This window comes from Tympanuchus pallidicinctus, unplaced genomic scaffold (assembly GCF_026119805.1).
Source record: "Tympanuchus pallidicinctus isolate F22 unplaced genomic scaffold, pur_lepc_1.0 scaffold6, whole genome shotgun sequence".
NCBI lineage: Eukaryota > Metazoa > Chordata > Aves > Galliformes > Phasianidae > Tympanuchus > Tympanuchus pallidicinctus.
Genome location: NW_026294780.1, coordinates 30,373,239 through 30,393,099, shown reverse-complemented (window position 1 = coordinate 30,393,099; position 19,861 = coordinate 30,373,239). Strand labels below are relative to the sequence as shown.

The window sequence follows — 19,861 nt, the reverse complement described above, 5'->3', positions numbered from 1 at the left end:
GGATTGGGAGTTACTGGGTATGTTAGGAAACATAAGCGCCTATTTAGAATGTAGGGGCAGGGAGCATTTAAATTATGTTTCAGTGCTTTGCTTGAATTTCATCCACCTTTCTTTCTCTTTACGAGTGACAGCATTGAGCTGCTGCTGTGGTGTGCTCAGTTTCTCTGAGGTGTCCACTCGTGCCCACTTGTCCAAGAGCAGCTGGAGGGAGCGCTTTCCAAGGAGCCCTTTCCAGTCTGTTGTGCTACAAACAACAAATCCACTGAACGAGAAATTAGATGGTGCAGAGCCAGGAGTTAAAATTACTTTGAAAATGGAGAAATAGAGGAGGAAGGAAAGGCAAGCTAGTTCTCAAAAAGCGAGGTAAGTTTGCCACAGAGAAGAGGAAGAAGGGAGGGAGTTGAGAAATAAGAGTTTTGCAGAGGGAGCAGATGACAAAAACAGGGAGGTGAGGCAGGGCATGGGGAGAGCTTGAGTCACTCGGGAGCCTCAAGAGTTCAGTTGGAAAGGACTAAGGATAAGGCAGCAGAGAACACTGCATTTTCCAAATGGAAAAACAAGCTGCCAGCACACAGACCACCATGTGTTTTCATTTGTGGGAGCAAAATGGCACAGTAGATTAATCTGATATTTTGATGATGTGCTGCAACTAATGACTTGGTTCATTCTTCCTTTTTATTTTTTTATTCTTTTTTGAGAGAGGAGTAGGATTGGGGTTAAAACTGTAGTTTAGTAAAGATCAGGGGAAGTACAAGAAGCCTGAAAGAGTTTGGTTTACTATCCATTTGAGTACACAAGTTTGTCATTGCAGACAAAAAGAAAAATAATGTCACTTATCCACTAGCCCAGGGTGGGAATCTTTTTGTCTTACACTATTTTAGAGTCAATTCACTAGACTAAAGCACATGAAAATATCACAGTGTGGTTTGCTGGCAGGAGCTTCATGGGGTTACTTTTGCCTTAGTTCCTTTATGCGGTGTTTCCCCCCAGCATCACTCTGCTCCCGGCCATCCTTAGTAGGAAGCCGCTTCAGGAGCCTCCCACAGATGCATATTTTAAACTCAGCTTCCCTCGTGTGGGCTCTGCTGAGAGCACTGTGATCAGCCTGTGCACCCAGGAGATGAGATCATGTGATGCTCGTGAGGGCAATTATTCACTGCACAATTTGCAGTGGAAGATTCTGTATATGCCAGCAGCACGTCTTGCAGATGCTTCTGTATAAAAAATAGGGTGTTTAATTCATCTATTAATTAAGGAAGCTGACCATAGAATTATAGAATCATGGAATGGCTTGGGTTGAATGGAACCTCAAAGCTGATCCTCCGGCCATGGGCAGGGTTGCCACACAACAGGTCAGGCTGCCCAGGGCTCCCAGCCTGCTGTGGACTGAAGGATGAACCCAGCACTGAAATACCAGTTTTGAAGCAACTACTTCTCAGAGTTACTGTCCTCTCTGGGCATCTCTTGCAGCTTTATGCAAGCGAGGATGCTTTGCCTGGCTGCAAGGCTATGATTATTGTAACATCCAACAGTTGTTTCTTTTCTAATTTCACCAAATTTTATAATAGTTTTTTTTCTCCATTTTCTATCCCTTTATAGTTGGCTATATTTGTCTCCAATGAGGAGAACTGGACTTCATCCAGGGGTATTAAAATGGATGAATGTATCAACTATTTTCATGTGCATGTCAGTCACTAGGTTGCATAACGCAGCCATAACCTCTGTGTTTTATTCTCGTTTTGTGTGGGAGACTCAGTGAGCTACTGGTACAAACTGAATGTTACATTCAGGAGTGCCACAGAGCATCATGGAAGACATACGACCCTAGGAAAGGGAGCTTCTGAGATCTAGTGGACATGCAAAGCTTTATGGTGGGAAATGTGAATTTCCTTAACTCTGTTGGTACCATAACAATTCTGAGAATGAGTCGCTTCAGATAAGGCACTCACAGCATTTGCTGTTAGCTGTCAACTGGGACTAGCTGTGCTTTGGATGCCTTCTGTCCTAATGGTGGGATCCAGTTTTCTTTTGGCATTTTTGAGTTTAGACCGTTGTTCTTTTTTTGGGTGGGTGCTTTTTTTGAGTCAGTGCTTAAAAGAAGGTTTCCATCACGGCTGCCAGCGGCACCACGCTGGGATGAAGAACGAGCCTGGTTTTTGCATTGTGGGTACAACAACCACAGCGGTAATCTGGTTCAGATGAGCATGAAACTTAAAACTTCCTTATCAAACCGTGGAGGAAGGGCAGCACCTAGCGGGAGTGAACCGTATTGCAGTTAATAAATGGAAAGGGCTCCGAATTTGGGTGTTAAACGACCCAAATACCTGATTTAGGGAAATCATAGAATCCGTTTGAGCTGGAAGGGACCTTCAAGGACTGTAGTCCAGCTCCCCTGCAATGAACAAGGACATGTGCAGCTAAATCATGTTGCTTAGAGCCCTTTAGCCACAGAAAGTAGAAGTAAACATTGATGTATTCACATTCTTCCTAGGACACTTGAAAAACACATTTTATCCCTCTTTAGAACTTAAAGTTGTGGTTTGCAGTTATGTCTAATAAGATATGATTGAATTGTTTCAGAGTTCATTACTGAATTCAGTAAAATATTTAACCTCCTGCATAAAAATAACAAAAGGATTACTGATCTGAACCTACAGGTCAGCTATGCTTGTTCAAGCCTCACAATCTTGCTTTGAGGATGTAAGAAAAAGAATATGTTAGTTAGCTGCAACTGCATACCCTAGGAAGTCCTTCTCCTATGAAAATATTCAAGTGTGAGTGACATTGAAGGAAAAATCAGAATAATTCAGGTTGGAAGAGACCTCAGGAGATGATCAAGTGTCAAAATGCTCAGCTACTGCCAGGAGGCAGGATAGGTTATAGGACAGTTATGTCATTTTATAATGTGTAGCAGTGTGATATTTTACATGCACAACATGTGCAAGTTTTCTCCTGTGCCAAATTACTCATGGTTCCTGTGGAGCAGTTCTAAGTCAGTGTTCTTTCTGTGAGACTTGACTTGAAATCAATTTTCGATATCTCAGTGAAATATTTCATTCACATATACAAGTCTTCCCTTGGCAATTTTACTTTCTGTGAATACATAGCATTCTGACCCAGCTTCTACCACAGTACTGACAGAAAGACAGACAGACCTTTGCAAACATGAGTGGAAGCTACATCGATCTTCTGTGTCAGCCATCAGCATGGATCAGCAGCCTTACACTCTGTCCTAGAATCTGACGGCATAAGGATTCAATAGAAGAGTTCCTTCTAGTAGGGAAAATGTAACTCATTATCTGTTTTTTTTTTTAACATAACTAATTCGGATATCAAAACAAGCCTCTACTTTCTCTTGCCTGCCTTTCTGTAGGGTCTGTCAGGTTTCAGAATAGCTTTTAGTGAGAAAAAGCACTTGCAAGTGGTAAATGCAAGAGAGTAGAGTGCTGGCAGTCCTTCTCATTACTGAAGGCCCCAGGGTAGGAACTGAAGTCAGGAGTCAAGGCTCAGACAAGGTTGGGTGTGCTTCACACCCAGAAGACAAATCTCAGAGGGAGCTATCATCAAAAGACAGAAGTGTTGGTTTGCAAAGGAACCAGTTAAGAACTGACCCTAAGTCTGTTCCTCTGAGAAGCTAATCACAAGGGGAGTGTCACTCCTGGGCATGAAATCTATCCAAGGGAAAATACTTTTTAAGAAACTTTTCAAAAGTTACAGATTTGGCTTAAATCCCTTTCTTATTTATGAAACTGTATTTTAACAGAGGAATTCAAAATGTGTTCTTAAAAAATAAGTAATTAATAACAAAGATAGCGGTGACTGTTTCACACTTACCTATTCTGTTTGGCTGAGGTTGTTGGTGTGTTTTTTGGTAATCTGACTTTTCAAAATGATATTTGTGGACAGTACACAACAAGGAATTCATTTGCTTTGGCTTTTTGCCACTATGTACCAAATGTAAACTGGAATGGTTCACTTGAACAGACTCAGGAAAATGAATGTTTTTCTTTGTTCTCTTTGCATCTTTTCCTGTTGAAATTGATGTAAAATTCCTATTATATTTAATGGAAGAAATGCTGTCATCCTCTCCAAGGATGCTTACTGCATCCATTAAAAAAGGAGGGAAAGAAAGCCCCTAAGTGGGAACCCATAGCAGGTACTCTGTGGGTCAGTGACTGACAAATATGCATTCACTATTTTTTGCTCTACCTAAGCTTGTGTCTTCGAATGTGGAACTTAGTGTGTTGATGTCACACCCTGCTTGTTTCACAGCCCATCCAAACTAATGAGCAATATTAAACTGGCAAGGAGGGAATGGTTTGACAAAGCTTATTTAGCATGCTAATGTTCATTCAGGGTGTCAGTCCTGAAGGATGCTTTGAATGTGGCAGAGGTGGGCCCAGCTTTTTCCTGGGCTCTGTGATTAAGCATCTGTCCACCAGACTTCATCTCCTCTGACACAGACTGAAATGAAATTAATGAAGTCTCATTAGAGACTCGGTGTTCTCGGTGTTCACCTTCCTACCTGGAAGATGAAAGTCAGAATTTAAATACATTAAAAAAGAAAAAAAAAAAAAAAAAAAAAGACCCTTTATTGTTAGGATGCTCAAACTGGTTTCTGCCTCTTAGACCTCAGAGTACAGGCCCTCCTGCTTGGTATGCAGCTCCAAAAGATTTTCACTGCTTAAAATGTCTTGGAAAGGAGCCATTCACTGAGGATTTCCCCAAATACACATCATTTATGGCCATAACCAGCTTTCATGTCAATGAGAACATCTGTGAGTGAAGGCTGTGAACAGACCCTCTCCTAGCTCCTGCAGGCAGTGTGTCTCAGTTGTGTGGCCATGCCAGGAGGAACTGCTGGGCCTCCTGCTTGCTCACACCCTCTCTGACCCACATGTAAACTAATGTTGTAGTGAGAACATTTCATTCGAGAGGGAAGATGGTTTGCTGCCTAACTGCTGAACATCTCAGCCTAGCAAGTGAATTAGCAGGTCAGCATCTGCTAGAACTAAAGTTGATCTTGCCAGAACATTTCATTCATGAAGTGCCAGCCCTCATCCTCAGCAGTGTTTCCAATCTTCCTCTACCACTTGTGCTCTTAACTCCTTGCGCGCTGCAGAACCCAACCTGATTTTCAGCTTAGGTCGAGTTTTGCTTCTTGAAGCAGAGCTAGAACGTTGGAATCAACTTCATCAGGCACAGATGACTGTTCTCTAGCTTCCTGATGGCCCATGATAATGAGATGTTACTGCACAAAGTAATGAAAAACAGCTGTTTCTTGCCTGTAAATTAAAAATGCAGTTCATTTAGAAGTAGGACTGACAAAGCTGTCTTCCTTCTCAGGGAACTTTATGTATTTTGCTCTGTAGTTGGAGACGCTAAAATAAGATGCAGTTACTGTGTCTAGGAAATTCTGAATGTGCTTTCCTTAGAGGAATTATCACTCTGCTTTGTAGGGATTTGTTGTAAGATATTATCTATCTACAATATCTGTGATTTTCAGTCATGTAAGTAAGTTTAATTAACACCTTACTGCTAAAAATTAACACATTGATAGAGCAAGTGTCAGATGGTTAGGACATTTCAGAAATATATGGAATAAAAAATCAGTGTTCAGATATAATGAAGTTTTAAATAAGCAAGTATCTAAATTCTCAAGCAGATCACATACACTTAATTCCAGCAGTTTGCAGGCTCTTTAAGCCTTTGAGGAATACAGGAATTTGATTTTTAAGAAGCTCTCCTCTCTTTGTATTCTAGAATCATGGAATATCTTGAGTTGGAAGAGACTCAAAAAGACCATTAAGTCCTACTCCTGTATCCAGCTTATCAAATTATCCTGTCTTATCAAATGAAAAACAATATCCAACATCACTCACTGCTGACATGCCCATTAGAGGAACATCCTGGACACTGATAAGACCTGGACAATACCACACAAAGTTTACAAAGGTAAACTTTATGGTGCTATACAACATTTTGACTCCAAGTCAAAATATTTTTCCCTGAATGACTTTGCTATGAATCTCAACAGGAAAGGAACACAAGGATACTGAGATTACAATGCAGCATAAATTTTATTGAATGTAAAGAAGGAATCAAAGCAGTGCATAGTTTAAAGCTGCTACAAAAGCAGCTGGTAAACAGATTGGCAATCACCTGGCAAACTTTGCCACAATAGGATGCGTGTCTTCCTCCCTCATGTGGTGAGTGGAAGAAGTAGGGCCCTCTCAGCTTGCTTCAGGATGAACCCATGGCAGAGGACAGCACTAGACAACAAAAACTTGTGATGATGAGAAGAAAGCAGAAGAAGACGTCTGCTGGCTGTGTTTCCAGACAGCACAGGCTGGCACCCTGGCTTCCTCTCTCTGCTTTGCAGGAGGGCAGGAGGGTGCTCAGCCCATCTGGAAACTTTGGCCAGCAGCTACATCCTCAGTCTGGTGCCTGGCTTCAAGCATCACTGGGATGTGTTCAGAGGATGTCCACCCCAGCTTTAGCAGGGCAGGCACCTCCTGCCAGAGAACCGGCCACCCAGGCCAGAGAAGCCAAAGCCCCCAGAAGAGATAGGCACTCCCTCCTGGCTAAGGATGCTGCCAACAGCAGCAGAGGTGCTGGATCCCACAGCAGTGTTCTGGGGGAAGGAGCTGAGGATGGGACCAGGCAGGGTCACCACCACAGGAGAGGGCTGGATCACCACACGGGAGTCCTGGCACTGCCGCACACAGGGTTCGTTGCAGCTGTTGGCCAGCGGGGTCGGGCCACAGGGACGGCACAGATCGTAGCAGGACATGGCTGTGGGATGGAGGTGTACCTAGGAGAAAAGGAAAGGCAAAGCACATCTCACAATTCATCACAGTTCACAGTTCACCAACAGAGGAGGTGCAGGCTGGGGAGCAGGGAGAGGCCCCTGCAGTGACAGCCCAAGGTCTTTTTCCACCTCCTCTGACTCTGGCAAGCAGAACAGAGCTGGTGGGAGCACCACCGAGGAGTAAGACTCACACCAAGGTTAGAACAGAGTCAAAGACTCAGTGGAGGTCAGAAGAGAAAGAGGAGAAACAGAGAAAGAGGACAGTGATGAGAAGAGCACTGCTGCTTACCTTGTTTACCAAGGAGAAGGCAAGAGAAGTGGATAAGGGAGCATGGTGTTGGACAGGCTTTTATACTGCTCAGAACTGCCCATAGGCCCAGAGGCACCCTTTGCACATACATTATTTGTAACAACAAGCTCATCTTGCATGCAAAACACCACAATTAAAGAACTTTGTGTCTTTTTTTTTTTTGTTCACTGCAATGCTCCCTTTTCATTTCTGTGTATAGGACATGCCCAGTCTGCCACTAAGTCTCCTTTCAAGTGACAGGATTAGAAGCCAAAACATTTCCTGGAGACATGACACGTCACTATGAGCAGATGATGCAGCCAGTGATGAGCACTGTGTCACCTCATGAGGGAACAGCAGCCTCCTACCCTCAGGGGCTTTGCTTCAACACTTGTCTTTGGGGTTGGGACAGGTCTCCTTCTAACCCTGAAGCTTCACCTGTATTTCCACATGGGAGGGACGGTGTCATCAATCATTTTCCCTAATGCTATAATAAAATCTTAGATTATAGAATGACTTAGTTTGGAAGGCACCTTTAAAGATCATCTAGTTCAACTCCCTGCCATGAGCTGGGACATACTGCAGCAGATCTGGTTATTCATAAGCCATCTAACCTTACTTTGAATATTCTTAATGCTGGGGCATCCACAACTTCTCTGCACAACCTGTTCTAGTGTCTAATAAAGGAATCTTCTTCACATCCCTTCTGCTTACGTGCAAACTGTTGGCAAAATAAAGATCACTCTGACTTTTGAATACAAATCTGGGGGCTTAGGTAGTAAAACTCAGAAATTGTCTTTCGCATATCTGCCGTGAGACAACTGCCGAAGTATGTGCTATACTTTTTTTCTGGCTTGAAAAGGGTTGCAGCCATTAAAGGTACCTGTTTGTTTTCACCTTATAATTTTTCATGTGTGTTACATATATGTGCCTTTTGCCAGATTGCCATCCTGAAATAATTGAACACTTTCATTGTTATTGTTTATATTTTTTAATACAAAGTCTTGATTATGTGAGAACCAATTCTCTTAAATATAATCTTTTCAAATAAAATTAGGAAAAAAACCCAAACATCTATTCATCTCTGAGAAGTTAAATCACATAGAAAGAGGCTGGGATTGTAGAATGGATCTCAGTGAAGGGGAAGCTTATCTGAGAGGCAGAAGCATAAATCCTGCAGTCAAAGTGACAAAGAAGCTTCCAGAATAAGAAAACATCTCTTTGTAAGTCAAAACTCTCTGTGACTGGCAGTCCAAAAAGTAAAAAGAAAACATGTAAATTGCCAAGCATAAAGCTTATTATAGGGGAAAAGGAGAAAGGAAAAAATGAAATACAGCTAAGAAAAAGCAAAATAAATACAGAGGGGATGGATAGCAGTTCTTTCTGGATTTTATGAGCCTTGAACTGCATATTGTCAGTTTTCTAGAATTACAGTAGTTACACAGCCTCGTCTTTAATACTGTGTAGATCATAGATTAGATTATAACTGTGGTTATTCAGACCTGTTTTATATTGGAATGATTTTAAAGGGTAAAATATTCACCAGTTACCTATGCATGTCATCTCTCTGCTTGATCTCTCAATCTGTATCCTCAGGTCAAGGCTGATGTGGCTGTCCCCTCAACTTGCAATAAAAAAATGGTGATGTTTGGGTCATTGCCTTTTGACAACAGTAGATTTACTCATAAGTTGTGTTTTGTTTACTTTTTCCACATATTTGTTTTTACTGTACTCATGCATTTTTTTTCCATCAGCCAAAGCAAATATATTTGTTTTTATTTTTTTTACTTTGCAATGGAAAAAAAAATGTTTCAGAAGCCATAGGAGGCGCTTACATACAGCCCTAAGTACTCTGTAAGTACTGGAGGACAGATTATGAACATTGCTAAGTTAAGTATGCATCACACATCCAAAAGAGGGGTCAGGGCTGGAGGAGCAGAGGATTGGAGTGAGAATGGTCTTGTGTTGGCTATACAAAGGAAAAATACCAGTAACTGTATTTAGCCTTAATAACCATAACCCATAGGAGCTCTTCAGAAGTGAACTGGATACATTCAAGTGATACCTTTAGTGTACAGGTTGGGAAGCTTCAAGGCAATTTCATATATACCTGCTATAGTAATGGATATGCTGTAAAACTGATTGGATAGCCACAGCCTATTTTTTTACTGCTTACTAGAATTCTTTTCTTTTGCATAAATTCCCTTTTTCTATCCACTGAGCATCATACGTCTCAGAGTCATGTCTGTATGCCAAAACACTCTTCTGTGCACTGTGTGCTTATTATAAGCTAAACTGTTTGAATTTGCACCAGAAGAGGGAGGGAGTACATGACCAACCACTTCGGTCAGTCAGCATTTTTCTGCCGTTCTGAAGAGTTTCCAGGCATTAAAGAAAGAATGACAGAAGGTAGTGGTAGAGCAGGGCTCAGGTTCATGCGCGTGAATGACTTACAATCACAGACCCTATAAAGAACAGATGAATGGGCTTACAGAGCAGCATTAACACACATTGAGTAGATAAGCCATAGGCAGCTTGACTTGCCAAGCAAGGATGATCCTGATTCAAAGCATTGGAAGAGAAAGTACGAACAAGCTGTAATGCCACACTGCGTATCAAGTGTTCTGACTAATGGGAAAAGCTGTTTTCTTTAGAATCTAGCACGAAGAGTTGTTCTAAAATTCAGAAAGAAAATTCTTCCTGGTGGAATCCATGTGCAAATATAAACACGAAAGCTGACATTTTGGCCCCCCTCAACTCAGAGGCAAAATTTCCTGAGTTTTCAGTCCTGATTTGCCCCTCAGGAATCCTAGACCCTGGAGATAAGAGGAAGAGTCTGAAGAATGGAAAGCTTCTCTAGGGTTCAGGAAGAGATTATCAGATTGCATCTAGCCAAAATCAACATGCAAATCCATGGGCCTCAGTTGGATGTACCCATGAATGCGGAGGGAGCTGGCAGAGGGGATTGCTGAACCACTCTCTATCATCTTTAAAAGGGTCTTGGTGAATGGGAGAGGTGCTTGAAGACTGAAGGATAGCACAGGAAGTTCCATAAGAATGTGCGGAAGAACTTCTTTATGATAAAGGTGACAGAGCACTGGAACAGGTTGAACAAAAAGGCTGTGGAGTCTCCTTCTACGGAGAGAATTCAAGACCTGTCTGGACACCTACCTGTACGACCTACTGTAGGGCACCTGCTTTAGCAGCGGGGTTGGACTCAATGATCACTTGAGGTCCCTTCCAACAGTTGCAATTATGTGATTCTGCGATTTCACCTGCAGTGGCTGACCAAATGCATACTATGGATGCCTTTGCATGTACATTTATTTATTTCATCAAAGCATTTCTGAGGTGAAGGTGTGAAAAATCAATTTTCTCAACAGTATGTTGGCTTTCCTTCAGATTGTACTTGTCCATCATTGTCAGATAAAATCACCATCACTTTTGTGCTTCCTGAAAACTTTCACAACTAACTCATTAAAACTCTAGTGAAATTTTCTAATTGTGTCTCATGTAAAAGCTCCAGGACCACCAGGTTTTGTTCATAAAACCCCTTGCATAGTGTCTCCAGCACTAACTTTACAGCAATCATAGAACTGCCCTTCACCAGCCCTACCTGTAGTGACCAGGTTAATACTGATGAACTGTGTCTCTTGCTAGCCTCATCTGCCGTCTCACTCGTCACTATTAGTTTATGCCAGTGGCATACTGTTGTAGACCTATGAATATTGCAATGGTTTCTATTATCACCTTGAAACATTAACTCTGTGGGCACATTTCTAATGTTCATCAAGGACAAGATTTCCAAGATTCCAGCTATTATCAGTCTGCCATTGCCCAATAATACCTGTAATTAAGGACAGCATTGTTAATGTAAAGCCATAATCTGGTGAGATGCTGATTGCCTACATTTTCACTAAATTGCTAATGAAACTCCTTCAGTTGAACCAGCCAAAGATAACAGCATCAAAGGATGTGATTAAGCTGTGAAACAAGTGGCAAGATGGCTTGTTTATTTTTTCGAAACTGTGACAGCACATTAATTACAGCTTACTTCATTCCCTTCTGTTTTGCAAAGTTGACAGTTGCCTTTATTGCTTTTAATTATTAATTTTCATTTTTTAATTAATTCGCAGTAAATGCACTATCGTGGGATTATGCCAACTTTAACTACCCATACTGTGGGTCCCCTGATGGAAGTGAGGCCCGTGCCCTAGGGAGCAGCAGGTGGCAGTGCTGTCTCTGCTCACGGCTTTCGGGCGCTGCAGTGCCGCGGCTGAAGGAAGCCATTTCGTGAGTCGTGCGTTGTTCAAGCAGAGTCGCTTTTGTTTACAGGCAGTGCCAGCTCATCAGGGTGCTGGGAAATTACCCTCCAGATTCTGAATAGCATCATTATCTGTGTGAAATTCCTCCAGCATTTGTAGCAAGGAGTGTGACTCTTGATTTCTTAAAGTTTTAACCCAAGATTTATCTGCCTGATGAACTGTGTTTACTTCCTGATGCTACTGGCAGCCTTCACTGAGAGGAGAAATCACCATCTGTTTCTAGAGCTTAAAAAAATGTTATCACTGTTATGCAAGTAAAAACTTGTTCTGGAAATTGTTCCAGAACCACTTGGTTAATTAGCAGTCACCTTTACTTCATCTCTTCTCTCAGCAGTCCATACAGCAGCAGTGTTGTGAACGAGAACAAAAATTCTGAATGCAGTAAATGCCTCACCAAGTGACTAGAAGGCTGCCAGGAAGGCAGCAGGCTGGATGCTTGCCTTGCCTTACCTTCCCCAGCCCCACAAGCTCTGCTTGCAGCCTGTGGCTTTGAGGTCAACTGATAGTGGCTATATCTGCTTACATTTTGAAGGCCAGTTGTCTTGCAGAGAGAGCAGAACATGCTTCAACTCAACGCCAAATCAAGAGGAAAATTAAGCAGTGTAGATAATCGTGGGTTCAAATCAGAGCTCCCCCTCTCTTACCCTTTTCTGTTTTGCTACCAGCAAATTGTGAGATGGAGGAGGAAGGGAGTAGGGGCATGATGACAGCAGCTACCTTAGCTTGTTCTGGATCTATGGGGAAAGGATCCAGTTTATTGCAAACTTGTGGTGGAAGGGAACAACCAAGTCTCTATGATGATTGTGGTGAGGTTCATCAATCAAGCAGATGTTTTTTTTTTCTTCTGATTTTTGGGCCATACTTTAAATAACTGAAACAAACGTAAATGCAGTAAAAACAAGAAGTGTCTGAGTAGCCTGGGCTGTAACTCTGTTATCCTCAGGAGCCTTGCATAAAGGGCCCCCGTTGAAGTAGGCTTCTGGAGCTCAAGGAAACTGAAATTGAAGGCCAATCTAGAAACTGGGAGAATAAGTAAAATATTTTTGTCTTTGAAAGGGTGAGATGTGAGTCATTGAGGTCAACTGTTCCAAGACCAGCTAAACCTAGATGCCTACACAGTCACCAAGGCATTTGTATAATCTTATTATTTAAATATGCATTTGGTTTTGTCTTTAGTTTGGACTCCTTAAGTAGGACATCTGAGCTCCTGATGGGTATTACATTTGACACTGTGTCACCAAAATAAAGAACATCCCTGGCCTTTTAAAATTACACTCTGAGAAGGCACAACTGTAAGTGAGAAACATTTGGCATTTACCTGTAAGACTAATTTCAAATTTTATTCATGTAAGTAAGGTACCTGGCGAGCTGCATTTTTCAGAAATTTGGATGTGAAGTGGTATTTTGGTAAATCAGCTGAGGAAGTTGTTCCGCTGGTAAGGGCAGGCAGAAGTGCAGAAAGGAAATAGAAAGCTGTAGTGTCAGCATCAAAACAGAGGGCAGAGTGCTGGTGCGTAGTCCTGCTTTGGACACACAAAGAAGATGGAATGTTCATCTTCTTTGTCCAACAGTGCGGAAAGAGAAAGGGTCAGCACAGATCAGTGTTAATTGAATGACAAGAAATTAATTAACACCCTCCACATCCCTCTGCACATAGACTTAGAGGAGCTGCAGATCCTTGCCCAGGGTTTTCTGTTCGCACTTTGTTCATTCCTATGCTATGTATCAGGCTTCCTCATCTTTCCCATGGAATTAGCCATACATCTCTTGTCAGTCACAACTATGTATCACTGCTGAATCAGAATCACAATCGCTTTAACGTGTGACTGACAGCAGAATCTCAGAGCAAAAAGAAGCCTGAAGTCCAACAGGGAGAAACAGATGAGGGTCCCTCATCAGGTGGAGGAACTGATTATTCTGTGATGTACATGCAAACTGCAGCATCCTCACACACAAACAGAAAAAATATGCTAATATTAAGGGGCAGAATGGGGGCCAAGGGAAAAAATAAATGATGGTACATGTCACAAGAGGTTGTCAGCACAGCCTTCTGCTGAATTAGTTCACAGAGGCAGTGAAGTCTTTTGAAGTTTCCTTTCCCTCTCTAATCAGTCCCATTAGAACAAGTGGATCTGAGCTTCAAAGGTAGCGGGGCTTGTCAAAGAAGAAATCTGCCCGCTCCTCAAACCAAGAATGGCAGGTTTGTGTCCCAGGGTGGGATCTCCCACATGAGGCCATGGCATCAACATGGTGGGCGTGATTGTACAGCAAGTGCTGCACTCAGGTCTCTTTGAAGGGCTTATGCACGCTCCCTAATTATTGATCCTGTCCACTTGACAGGACTTTCAAAGAGTTGAAAAGGTGCTCAGTGGAGCATACTTCTTAGCTTGATCCCTCACCTGTAAAGTCTACATGAATCCACAGATCTGTTGCATTTGAACTGTTTTCTCTAGTTCTTTAGCTGAATATATATAAATTAAAGTAACTGGAATATTTTCATATTAAAAGCCTGTACAATTTTGTTATTTTTGTTAGATTGTTCCTACAAACCTTTTCCCAGAACTTCAGTGCATTAAGGATATAGGTGAGATATAATGTTTAGTTTGTTCACCTCATTAGATAGCATTATTAATAATGACATTTATTTCTCTGAGGAAACCAGGTCAGGTAAATTTCAGTATTTTTGCAAACCAAATTCATTGACTTTGCAACCTATAATTTCTAAAAATTTGCCAAAAGAAAAAAGCCAGAAAAAAAGCCTGAATACAGCATGTTCCTTCACTTCATTTTCAACACCAGTTTTATACTTCTGTAATTTGAAAATGAATATCACTTATATGGGGACTGGTGCTCTTCAACATCTTCGTCAATGACATAGATGATGGCATCGAGTGCACCCTCAGCAAATTCGCGGATGACACCAAGTTGAGCAGTGCGGTCGACACGCTGGAAGGAAAAGAAGCCATCCAGAGGGACCTGGACAGGCTGGGGAAGTGGGGAAGGTCAACTGTGTTAGGGCTGCATCAAAAAAGGGGTGGCCAGCAGGGAGTGGGAGGTGATTGTCCCTCTCTCTTGTGAGGCCCCATCTGGAATACTGTATCCAGTACTGCTCCAGTACAGGAAGGATATGGAGCTCTTGGAGCGGGTCCAGAGGAGGGCCACTACGATGATCAGAGGGCTGGAGCACCTCTCCTATGAAGAAAGGTTGAGGGAACTGTGCTTGTTTAGCTTGGAGAAGAGAAGGCCCTGGGGGAAACCTCATTGTGGCCTTCCAGTACTTGATGGAGGGGAACAGGAGGGGGAACGACTGTTTACATGGGTGGGTAGGACAAGGGGGAATGCTTTTAAACTGAGACAGTGGAGGTTTAGGTTGTATATTAGAAGGAAGTTCTTCACACAGAAGGTGGTGACGCACTGGAATAAGTTGCCTAGAGAGGGTGTGGATGCCCCATCCCTGGAGGCATTCAAGGCCAGGCTGGATGTGGTTCTGGGCAGCCTGGTCTAGTGGTTGGCAACACTGCACATAGCTGGGGGGTTGAAACTAGATGATCATTGTGGTCCTTTTCAATCCAGCCCATTCTGGATTCAATGCTTCAATGCTTCAATGATTCAACAAAAATATCTATTCATTACACTTTTCTTTTGATATATTAATGAATTTGTGTATCTCTGTACAACTTTCCCAGGTCATGACTCTACTTTCAGTATTTGCAACTGAATTTCCATCATGCTTGAGCAACTATTTGTGAGTGTTGCAATCCTTTTGCTGTCACAGTCATAAGTTTGAGAATCATCTCTAAGTATGACTTACTGTCATGGCCTTATTTTCATGGAATATTTAGAGACTAGCTATGCTAATCCAGGAGGATTTTCAGAATACGAAGCACATCATGAGTAGTGCCTGTAGACATGCTCACAGATGTTCCTCTAGTCTTCAAGAAAATATTGGTCAAACACCAGCAGTAGAATCAAAGAAAATCCCAAGTTGGAAGGGGTCCACAAGGATCATCGAGTCCAGTTCCTGGCTTCACCAAAAAATAAGACTGAGATCATTGTCCAGATGCTTCTTGAGCTCTGACAGCTCAGTGCTCTGATCCCTGCCCTGGGGGGCCTGTTCCCGACCACCCTCAAAGAAGAACCTTTTCCCAATTTCCAACCTGATATCAGGTTAGAAGCTGACCTTGTTCTTGTTAAAGCTATTACTTGAAGTATCATGACATTCAGTTAAAGGTCAGTTCAGGCAGAATGGGTGAACTCTATAAATCTTGAAGTCAGAAAAATGAAAGGATAGAATGAATCTCAAGAGGTCAGCTTCCAACCCACCTCTTCACAAAGGCGAGACAAGAAACCTTGGACTAATTCTGGCAGACATCAGCATCGTTGATTACAATGAAGGGAATTCAACGCTATTCTTATGTTTGCTATTTTAATGTTTGAGAACTCGATATGCTTCATGTTTTAAAACTTTTTTTTTTTTTTTTTTTTTTTTTTTTTTCTCCACAACAAACAAGAATTTATCAAGTTTAGGAAGACTTGTGATTGCTCATAGGCTCCTCTTCTTGGTTTTCCATGCCTAATTTGTGAGTGCCATTACTGTGACTTTGCCTACATGTATAATAATTGTGTTTACAAGATAAATGGATAAAAACAAATGTGTCATCCTGTGCAATGCTTTTTCTGTTTAAGGAAGGTCCTTCTGATCTCCACCCTCCTCTGTGTAGTCACTGTTCGTGTGGCCTTTTCATCATGTTTAATTTTAATTTAGGGCATTCCAGCAGAAGCTCAGTCAAGTATTTCTCGAGCTGGAGAGCATCATTTCCTGTAGGAGCCCCTGCCATGTGCAGACACAGAGCTAAACTGAGAACTGAGTTAAGTGACAGATTCACATTTCAGTCTTCAATGTAACATAAACTCAGAGTTAAAGGCTTCATGCACACATTCCTTTAGCGATCCGTAGGAATGAGATGTTAAGATTTGCAGTGTCATGTCTTTTAGATAATTGTAAATAATTTATACTTTCCAGGATGAGTTCACTCTTGATTTATATTCATATAGTTCTCTCAATACTATCCAGAGTCTTGAAGAATTTTTTTTACTTTTAAAGCTGTCACCATCTGAAGTCATATAGTCAATTGAGAAACCTTTACTGTGTTTATATTATCATTGTAAAAATGAAGCAAATGTGAAGCCTGAGGATATAGAAACAGTAAAGTTAATAAGGGTTCCAAGTATATCTGTGTTTTTGTTTTTTTTTAATCTCACTGCTTGTTTGAACAGTTTTGAGGTTGGAGTCTGTGCTAATGTGTCTGCTGTGGATGAAACCCACAGCAAAGAAGGCTGCACCTAGTGATTCCTTCCTCATGGTGTAGCTGACCTCATGTGCAGACTGCTTAACCTGTGAGTTACTCTGTCCTGTTCAGGAATCTGTCTGGGATGAACCACCTTGCTCCAGTCCTCCAAGAGAAACCAGTGTACTTCAGCCCACAGCCCTGACACATTCTTGCACTGTTCCTTGGCAGAACACTGGTGCCGTGCTGTTGCAGTGCTAATAGAGCAGGCTGCAAAGCAGTCTTTTCATCTCTGTGGGATCCTTTTCTGGCAACTTACAGGAGGGACAAGCTGCAGCCCACAGATCTGCTCTAATGAGCATGATGAAGCAGTTTGCTGCAGGGAGGTCAGCTATTTCAACAAGTCATACTGGGTAAAAACCCTGTGCTACCCAGATGAAGTCAACACTTACTGAAGCAGCCAGCTGGAAGAGGCACAGTAAAGGTCAAAAATACCTGTTCTGAAGGAAAGAACTGCTGCACTTTCCCGTCCTTCCTGTGCACTGTGTTATGAGAGGCCTCTTAGAGTTCAAGAGCAGCACAGACTTGTGAGCAGAATCTGGGTTCATTGCCCATCAGGCTCAGAGATTATGTGGATAATGGGTCCTTCATGCCTGGTCTTTCAGAGCATGGTAATTGGTAATGTCCTGACACCAAGGAAGGAGCCATACTTATCTTTATATACTGTCAACCTGTTTGTGAGAATACAACAAATTTGTGAAGCCCATCTTTCCAAGTCCTTACAGAGATTTCTTGAGGTCTGGACATACCTTTGGCGCAGCCCAGAAGCAAGTTTTCCAACTCCATTTCCACCTTCATTCCTACACCATTTTTTTTCCCTAAATGTTCCAGAAACTCCACTCCTCATCTGTCCTGTGAGAGTAGGAGTTAAGGGAAGATGGACATGCACCAGCAATGTGCCCTCACGGCCCAGAAAGCAAACCGTACATTGGGCAGCATGCAAAGCCCAGGTGGAGAGGTGATCCTGCCCGTCTACTCTATGCCGTTGAAGCCTCCCTTGGAGGACTGTATCCAGATGTGGAATTCTCAGTATAAGAGAGACATAGACCTGTTAGAGCAGATCTAGAGGAGGGCCACAGAAATGATCCCAGGGATGGAAAGCTTCTGTCCCTACAAGGACAGACTGAGTGAGCTGGGGCTGTTAAGCCTGGAGAAGGGAAGGCTCCAGGGAGAAATGAGAGCAGTCTTTCAGTATCTGAAAGGGGACAATAAGAGAGAAGGGGACAGACTCTTTGGCAGGGTCTGTGATGATAGGACAAGGGAAAATGGTTTCAAACTAAAAGAGGGGAGACTTAGAGTGGATATAATGAGGAAGTTTTTTTACAATAAAGCTAGTGAGGCAATGAAACAGGTTGCCCAGAGAGGTGGTGGATGCTGTCTCTGAAGACATTCAAGATTAGGCTGTACGGAGCTTTGAGCAGCCTGATGGAGCTGTGGGTGGTCCTATTCATTGCAGGAGAGTTGGACTAGATGACCTTTAAGAGTCCCTTCCTTCTCAGACAATTCTGTGATTCTATGAAATAATTTTACTTGGGATTTTTTGTTTGGCTTGGAGTTTTTCTTCTCGGCCACATCTCAAGATCATTCATTAACACAGTCAGTTCCCATGTTGCATCAAGCCCCCAGGAGGAGAAGCTCTCACAGCTTCTTCCTGCTTCTGAAAGAAACAAATAACATTTCTCATGAGAAATGATGTCACTGACAGAATGAAGGAGGACAGAGGACAAATACCACAAAACTCATCTGTCCTAGGTCGCTGCACACACATCTGAGAAAGAGAGGCAGCTCCAGCCGAATCCGTCTCCAAAAAGAGGGATCTGTTGCCACCATTGCCAAGCAGTTCCTTCTCCAGATGTGCCAGACTTCTGATCCAGCCTCATATTTTGAGTTACTCTAGAGAAAGAAGCAAAACAAATGCCACCAGCATTAGTAGACAAAAAAAAAAACACCATTTAACTCTGGCTGTGGGAGATATGTAGGGCAGCCAGCCACACCCATGTGCACAGTAATCACAAACTTCATGCAAACTGCAATGGGGGGTGTGGGCTTTGCCCTGGAATCTCAGAACCATAGAATCATAGAATCACAAGGTTGGAAAGGACCTACAAGATCATTTAGTCCAACCATCTTCCCACTACCATTGCTACCACAACCCACTAAACCATATCTCATAGCTCCTCATCCAGAAGCCTCTTGAAAACAGCCAGGGATGGTGACTTCACCACTCCCTGGGCAGCCATTCCAGTGCCTGACCACCCTCTGAGAGAAAAAGTTTTTCCTTATGTCTAATCTAAATCTTCTCTGGTACAGCTTGTGGCCATTTCCTTTGGTCCTGTTTGTTGCCTGGGAGAAGAGGCCAAACTCCTCCTCATCACAGCCTCCCTTCAGGAAGCAGCAGAGGAATATGGAAGCAGAAGGCAGGGATGGGTAGATCAGGCTTAAAAAAACATCTATTAATTCACAGGCTACTTAGGCAGCAAGCTGCCCATTCAGAGTCACCACCCAAGGCAGCTGCCTGCTTTTCTTTTATCATAAAACTAAAACAGCCTTGCATTGCCCTGTGTGCCATTAGTTGGATGGTATGACTCATGCCCCGCTGCAGTTGCGTTGGTATCTTAGGATGGACCACAACATTTCAGTATTGCTTCATTTGCAACTCAGTTGATAAGTTTCTCTTTTGATTTTTTTCCTCAACGCTTAGTAAAATACCAAACCAAGCAACAGCTATAGTTATTTTCTTTGATTTTTAATGCTTCTTGCATCAGTCTTAATTTCCTATGCCAAAGATGACTTAAAATGATTCTTCAAATGTGTTTACATAAAAAGGACCAATTAAAATCAAATTGTTAGCTTCTGTTTAAATGTTCAATTAAAAAGTGAAATAAATGCTTTATGTATTTACAACTCTTGTCTTCAAATATAAACTTTCTTCATTTTTGTTTTTGCAGCTCTTTCTCCCTTTTAGATATGTAGATGTAATTACGCCAATTTTCTTTTTAGAGATGAATACACAAGCACAGTTAGAACTTCCCCAGTATGTTTTGTGGTCTGAAACATGTAATACTTAATCTCAATACCAATAACCACC

The 19,861-nt window shown here is 42.2% G+C and overlaps 1 protein-coding gene across 1 annotated transcript; it reads right to left on the bottom strand.

Moving 5' to 3' along the window:
• Positions 1–6,422: 6,422 nt before the first annotated feature.
• Positions 6,423–18,757, bottom strand: LOC128071602 (feather keratin 1-like). Its single transcript, XM_052664505.1, has 2 exons — positions 18,505–18,757; positions 6,423–6,814 (listed from the first exon to the last, which is right to left on the bottom strand). The coding sequence occupies exons 1-2, from the start codon at positions 18,601–18,603 to the stop codon at positions 6,497–6,499; spliced, it is 417 nt and encodes a 138-aa protein (XP_052520465.1). The 5' UTR covers positions 18,604–18,757; the 3' UTR covers positions 6,423–6,496.
• Positions 18,758–19,861: the final 1,104 nt, after the last annotated feature.

Excerpts from the sequence above, each read along its gene's own strand:
- LOC128071602 (XM_052664505.1), bottom strand. The coding sequence starts at position 18,603 with ATGGTGGCAACAGATCCCTCTTTTTGGAGACGGATTCGGCTGGAGCTG. Across the intron at positions 6,815-18,504 it reads TAGGACAGATGAGTTTTGTG|GTACACCTCCATCCCACAGC; the intron begins GTATTTGTCCTC and ends CTTTTCTCCTAG.